We start from the raw sequence: 6,966 nt of genomic DNA on the forward strand, positions 1-6,966 counted from the left end.
TTAAAAGAGAAATTTTTGTAACATTCTAAATGTCTTTAATGTCAATTTAGATCCATGTATTGCATCCATGCTGAATAAAAGTATTCATTTATTTCCACAAAAAAAATCCCAAACTTTTAAATGGTATTCTATATGTTCTAATACAAATTTACACCTGTAGTTTGTAACATTCTAAATGTCTTTAATGTCAATTTAGATCCATGTATTGCATCCATGCTGAATAAAAGTATTCATTTATTTCCACAAAAAAAAATCCCAAACTTTTAAATGGTATTCTATATGTTCTAATACAAATTTACACCTGTAGCAGTGTTCAAAATGTCTGTCAATAAAACAACAGGATTTCTGAAAAAGCAAAGAAATATTTAAAATATCAAGTTTGATCTCAGCCTAAAGTCTCTAATAAGGTGGCACATTAGCACATGATCCAGTGCCATTTAACATTCACAATAATAAGAGATCGCTGCAACCACATAAATACTCTCATAATGATAAAAATATGTATAACACCTATATACATGAAGGAATTTAATTCATTAAACAAACAGAGAAAAAACATAGTAATTTCTCAATAACAATATACATGTGGCAACACATGTATATGGCACTGTTCTTGCATACAAAGTAACACAAAGCGCTGGGTGTTTAAGCATCATTATAAAACTAAATCTGATTGTGAAAACTAATTTCATCTCATGTTCTGTGATTAAGGAAGAACGAACCTTCTGTTAACCTGAGTCCACTGCGCACAAAAGTAAGATTCGCTTTAATGCATAGATGATAACTGATCTAATTCCTAAACCTCAAATGCATTTTTTGCTTTTCTTCTGAGTTTAAGGACAGGAGGAAGAGCTGTCGAATTCAAGTGAACCATTTTCAAGGGAGCCGTATCCATTCATCTTTTTCAGTTTGAGCTGGTCAGGGTGAGTGAAGGCCTGGCTCTCTTCCACAGCCTCTTTTGTAGCAAACATCTGACTAATCTCTACAAACGTCTTATTTTTAGTTTCTGGAATAACAAAGTACACGTAGATGGCCACTGACAGGCATATGACACAGAACACCAGATAGCAGTAGGACCCAGCAGACATCTGTAGCAGAGAAATAGGATGGAACGCAAACTGAGTTATTCCTTTTTAAAACAGCTGAATTAAATGAAGATGATTGAATTTCACAATGATTGACTTAAACATAAGGTGACCACAATCCTGGAAAACGCTTTTCCGATTATACTCTGTGATCCTTTAGAGTTAACTGCATTGAATGGATACGATACCTGAAGGAACGGAAAGATGAAGCCGATGGTGAAGTTGGACATCCAGTTAAGAGATCCTCCCACGGTGTATGCGGCAGGGCGATGGGATTGCTTGAAGAGCTCAGCTGTGATCAGGAACGGAACACCCGCTACAAAACAGACATATCTATACTAATGGCATCTCGTGACATCATGTTTATTTATCACGTTTAATTACGAACCTACATATCAGAGAAAAAGTGCTGTGAAACCTAGAGTGGTCATATTATTTTAGCCTAATAAAACTCTTATATACGTGCATATTATGATAGATCATTTTATGCACATGCATGTATGCATTGCTCTTCTGTAGTGCAACAGTTCTTGGAGGGAGGATAATAAACTAGCTTTATGAAGAGCTCGTTATCTCAATATGCAAGAAGCAGAGATTGTTCCACTGCTTAAGTTCTAATCCCTTTTAGTTACAAGTGAAAAATAAGGAGGCACAAGGTGTTATTTCAAATGTAATGAATTCAGGAACAAGCCAAGCGATGGCTTCATTATTTGTGCGTGATAATTGCAGCAGGAGGCGTGCTGCAGTTAAATTGATAAGGAACTCTGCTTGTAATTCATTGTTCATGCAGGATTTTGTCTTAAAAAGCCATATTCATCATTGTTTATGAACAATGAGCCATAAAAAATCCTAATTAAAGACGTAATTACACCGATTGAGACTGGGGCCTGAGAATGAATTATAGATTTTGGAGTTGGGTTGGATAATGCATCAACTCAGTAAAGCACTTGTAGTCTCATTCATCACTGTAGCAGAGCTACTCCTCTCTGCTCTTATTGTGTGCATAAACTATGAGTCTAATGCTCATGCAGCACTAATAGAGGGAAGTACATACTTTAACTTCCATACTTTAATCTTTGAAACACTTTAAAACGCCAATATGTTCTCCTCAACAGCACAATTTATTACTATTTCAATTTAATGCAATTTAGTTTCTGTATCCTGTTCTCAGTCCTGTCTAAGAATTACCAAACATTTCATTATAAAAAAAAAACTGTGGTTCACAATCATATATGTATCATATTATATTTTGGTGTAAACTAATAAACTCATAAATCTGTATTTGTACAATGTAGCTTCTGATTGTGTGCTCACAGAAAAAAAATCTGTAAAATTGTTATGTAATATGTAAGTTAATGTTTGTTTTTAAATTTTGAAGTAAATGACACAGTTATGAAATAAAATGTAAAAAATATTAATTTTTTAAAATAATAATCGTGCTTCGCAAGGACAAATAAGGATATATAGCATTAATCATAATAATGGATTTTAAAAATTAAATATTAAATAAGAATTGGTTCTATCCTAAAATAAGTTTTTTTTAAGCATTTTTAGATAATTATAAAAATAATAAACAATAAATATATAACTATTTCTGAAAGTTTGAAACCGTTTACACTATTCTGAACAAATAAAATATGTATATATTAAATATAGAAAAAATATAATATGTCTTTGTAAAATGAATACATGCATGACAAAAACATAGTGCTCAAATAAACACTGAGGTCTATACTGAACTGCAGTTGCGTTTGCTTTTCTAAATTCTACCCCCAGGTGGCGCTATTTCACTATTTGAAGGCGTCATCTGGGACTTCGGGGTCAAAGAGCAGACAACTACTCATTCAATTGAAGCAGTGCTCTACTGAATGTGCCTGAGCATGACTAAAAGTGATGCAGCCATGTAGACCACTTTAATAAATAGATTAAGAGAAGAAGAAAGAATGACAAACACAAAGAACTCACCCGGCCCGATGCAGAATCCAGCGATGATTCCAACCACACACCCCACACTCACATATTTCATGAAAGGCACATGCGTCTGAAAAGTGATAGTAATAAATGCAATTAATTGAAAAAAACAAAAACTCAATTGTCCACATTTTGACAACAGTCATTTCAATGGGCAGTACAAATAAAATTTTATTTAATTTAGATTTAAGTATTTTTCACTTTATTAACTATACTTCACTTACTTGAAGAATGAGAGACAGTGTTATCCCAGCACAACACATTCCCATGACACCAAAACCTCCAATTATCAATGGCCTTCGCCCGAGACGCTCAATGGTGAAACACTGAATGAAAAACAAAGAGATGCAATGTGGATGTTCACAATAGGCACTTCCGTTTTGTCTTGATCGAATTAATTAGTAACCGCTGTCTTGAAAGGAAGACTTTCGGTGCTTTCTTGAAAGCAAATGTCACAGAAGCATAAAGTGGAACCTTGTTTTTTCATTAAGTGCTGCTAAAATTGAGCGCTAAAGCTCTACACTGTTGACTTAAAGGCTGGTGAAGCTGACAGAAGAATGAATAGCTGTAATTTTATAACCAATCTCTAGCCTTCCTCTCGTGTGCCATTCGCCTCCCGAGTGAGGGCCAATTGACACTGGCAGCAATGAGTTCTTCTGACTAACAGCGTGCCTCTTTCTCTCCGGTTGCTGCTGGTGCATCACTAAATCCCGGCTAAGCGACGCAACTGGGAGAGAGAGACTGTATCTGGCCTTCATTACAGCTCTGAGATGTAACCCAAGAAAGGAGGCGGCAAACACAAGACACATCAGTCTCTCTAACGTTCATCTTATACAGTGATTTTTATGTGTGTCACAGCAGAAAAATACACAACGTGAGCTGGGAAAGATTGAGGGCAAAGCTAAATGAAAATGATGGAGATATGAACATTCCTCAAATGTAGCAACTCTAGTGAAGTAAAAGTATAAACTATTTCAAGTCACTATATAACCCTGTCAGATAGTCTTTTACCACTATCAATAATTGAAACAGACAATTTTCACATTCGACTCTGTGAAAGCATCGGTGGAATATGAAAACTTACCCCTATGAGGCCCGCAACGATCTCTATAGCTCCAGTTCCTACAGTCGTGTACTGGATCTCAGGGGCCAGGATCCCAGCGTTCTCAAAGATGTCGTTGGTGTAAAACCAGATCTGGGGAGAAGAGCGAAAGGATAGTGATTTTGGCTTGTACAGGTGGCATATCGTGACTACGAGCGGTTACGGCGTACAACACTTCAGATTCAATTTGAGAGCTGGAGGGCTGTGTGTGAGGTTAGGCAGGGGGGTATTCAGAGACAACACAGACGGTTTGAGAGCTGCTGGGACTGTAGAGGACACACACGGCCTGCCTCTCTCCTGCTGCTCATGCTGAAGTCAGCCAAGACTCACCACCTGTCAGCCCCATTTACACTGAATACACACACACAGACGCTCACAGGGTCACCTGCCACCTAAGGGCCGTACAATGTCAATGTCATTTAATATTCAAATTTGATATCAAAACCCCATACCGCAGACATGGATAGTCCTGCTTGGATTTGACATCAGCAGCTCTCGTACTTTGCCAAAATATATCTATGGTTTGGGGAATAACGGCTAACGTTAAGAGTTTTTTTTTTTTTTAAGATGTTGAAAAGACGATTACTGATCTTTCAGCTTTGTAGCCAGATAAGACTGTAAAGAAATGTTGTTCTCTTGTCCAGCAAGTAAAAATGTTAAGTTTATTTTATAACCATCTCTGTAAAGACCAGCTGAATAATGCAAGTCACAAACATTGTCATGTTCTGGCACTCCTCAAATGCTCTTTTTTTCAGAATCAGTTGAATCAATGTCAATGACTGTAAATGAATTAAACTGATGAATCACCACTGAGATAATGGCTTTTATTTATTGTTTTGTTGTTGGTTGTGGAAATTTGATGGGGTAAAGACCTGACAAAAATAGAAATTGCAATTTGACAAACATTTTTCCCCATTTTGCGGCATAATCTGTGGAATTCTGCAGAATGTAATGTGGTAAACAGAGCTGAGAGTACTGCACTGTTTTCATTAACAAAGTATTGTCATATTAGCCAACATCAAATTAATTAATAAATGAACAACAAGCAAGGAGTGGGGAATATGTAGAACTTTGTGAATGATGGCTGTTTGAATTCTGCTGAGCTTTGGGCATGCAGATTCCGTGTGGGCCTGGTAATGAGCTCTCTATCAGTGTTTATCCTCATTATTACATGAAGAATGACTCTGCCAATCAAACATTTCAGAACAATAATTCAATTTATATAAGACTTTTCTATATAAAAAATTGAATATATACACAGTCTGTTATACTGGTAAAACCTTTTAATGTGATGCTAGAAACATGATGTTAGATGCTAGTTCCTTTCGGAGAATATATTTAATAGCAGTGTGTTTTTGCTGAGATGCATCAGAATTCTTATTCATAACTCTGATTACGATCATAATGTAGATGCCATTTAAGAGCACTGCAGTAGCAAGTATAAAGGAATGGTGTCAGCTGACAGGTCTAACACTACCATCAAACTACTATTGGGAAAAAAATGAATATCCTTTTTTGGAATCACAAGCTAATTGTTAAATTGTTAGTTCTGATTTAAAGGGAGTGCTTATAGATCAAAAAAGATCTGTCAAATTACTATAATCACCATCTTAATGATGTAACAATTAAAAAATACATCTAATTTGCTTGAATAATAGCCTTTATTTATCACTATAGCAGGGTTGTGCAAATTAGACCGCAAAAACACTTAAAAAAAGACTGTAATTTGTTAAGCTCTGACGGATAAAATGTGAGGTTTCTGTCAGCTCTGTCCTCTTAATCATCTGAATAATTCATCTGAAGTTAAACAAAACTATTTCAAGAAGGTAATACACTTCCTGAAGAATAATTTCACTTTAAATTCAGGCGCATAGCCACTGCTCTGCTGCGCAGGTCGAAACCACGTTGGTTACCTGCTGTTTATTTGATGTTGGAAGGAATCTTGTAAGGCTTTGTAGGCTAAATACTCACCATACCCAGATCCCATCACTGTTCACGGTGTTCATATAATTACCTTTCCATTACAATGGATTCAAAACTCAAATCTAAAAACATGTGTAGTCAGCTCTATATGTTAACCAGGATTTTAACCTTACCGCATCAATGCCAGACAGCTGCATACCGATGTTGATGACCACCACGGATAGGACCTGCCAGTGAACAGTGTGGTCCAGTAACAGCTGCCAGACAGACACGGTCTCCACTGAGGACAGAGAGCGTTGCTCTTCCTGCATCTCCTCTATCTCTGCCTGAATGTTACATTTGGCTCTGTACCATTTCAAGGCTTCACCAACAAAGAGAACACAAACTATTGGTTTAATGTTCATCTACATCAGGGGTCAAGACTTTTTAAAATGAGCAGCCTTTTTTTTATCACTTTGCCATATTCTTCCAATACAATAACCTCATGCACAATTCAAGCATGACCCATAAACTAAAACAAATAACACCTAGTTCATGGTAATGATTACTCTCCTACATGTTAATGTATGAATGTGTGCCTATACTGAAAAATAATACTTTTTTAAAAACAATATCTTTATCGATATATATTTTCAAGTAAATATATCTAATTATTCATAAACTTAAATTTACTTGAGAAAGAAAACTGCACAGGATAAAAGCCTGAGAATATGCTGATTAAGTTTATTTTATTCCATTAGTTTAAATTTTTTCCCTTTTTTGCGATTAATCACATTCAAATTAAAAGTTTGTGTTTACATAATATATGTGTCTCTATACTGTGTATATTTATATGTATATATAAATACACACACATACATATATATATATATATATATATATATA

The 6,966-nt window shown here is 35.6% G+C and overlaps 1 protein-coding gene across 1 annotated transcript in view; it reads right to left on the reverse strand.

The window, feature by feature from the left end:
* Positions 1-638: 638 nt before the first annotated feature.
* Positions 639-6,966, reverse strand: part of LOC107585370 (solute carrier family 2, facilitated glucose transporter member 5-like) — an 11,690-nt gene continuing 5,362 nt past the window's right edge. Inside the window, exons 7-12 of the mRNA XM_016272373.1 lie at positions 6,255-6,442; positions 4,141-4,251; positions 3,281-3,382; positions 3,051-3,126; positions 1,274-1,401; positions 639-1,088 (exon numbers count right to left, since the gene is read on the reverse strand). Coding sequence (XP_016127859.1) covers positions 834-1,088; positions 1,274-1,401; positions 3,051-3,126; positions 3,281-3,382; positions 4,141-4,251; positions 6,255-6,442 — 860 coding nt within the window. The 3' untranslated portion in view covers positions 639-833. The remainder of the gene's footprint in view (positions 1,089-1,273; positions 1,402-3,050; positions 3,127-3,280; positions 3,383-4,140; positions 4,252-6,254; positions 6,443-6,966) is intronic.

This window comes from Sinocyclocheilus grahami, unplaced genomic scaffold (assembly GCF_001515645.1).
Source record: "Sinocyclocheilus grahami isolate Dianchi unplaced genomic scaffold, SAMN03320097.WGS_v1.1 scaffold69.1, whole genome shotgun sequence".
NCBI lineage: Eukaryota > Metazoa > Chordata > Actinopteri > Cypriniformes > Cyprinidae > Sinocyclocheilus > Sinocyclocheilus grahami.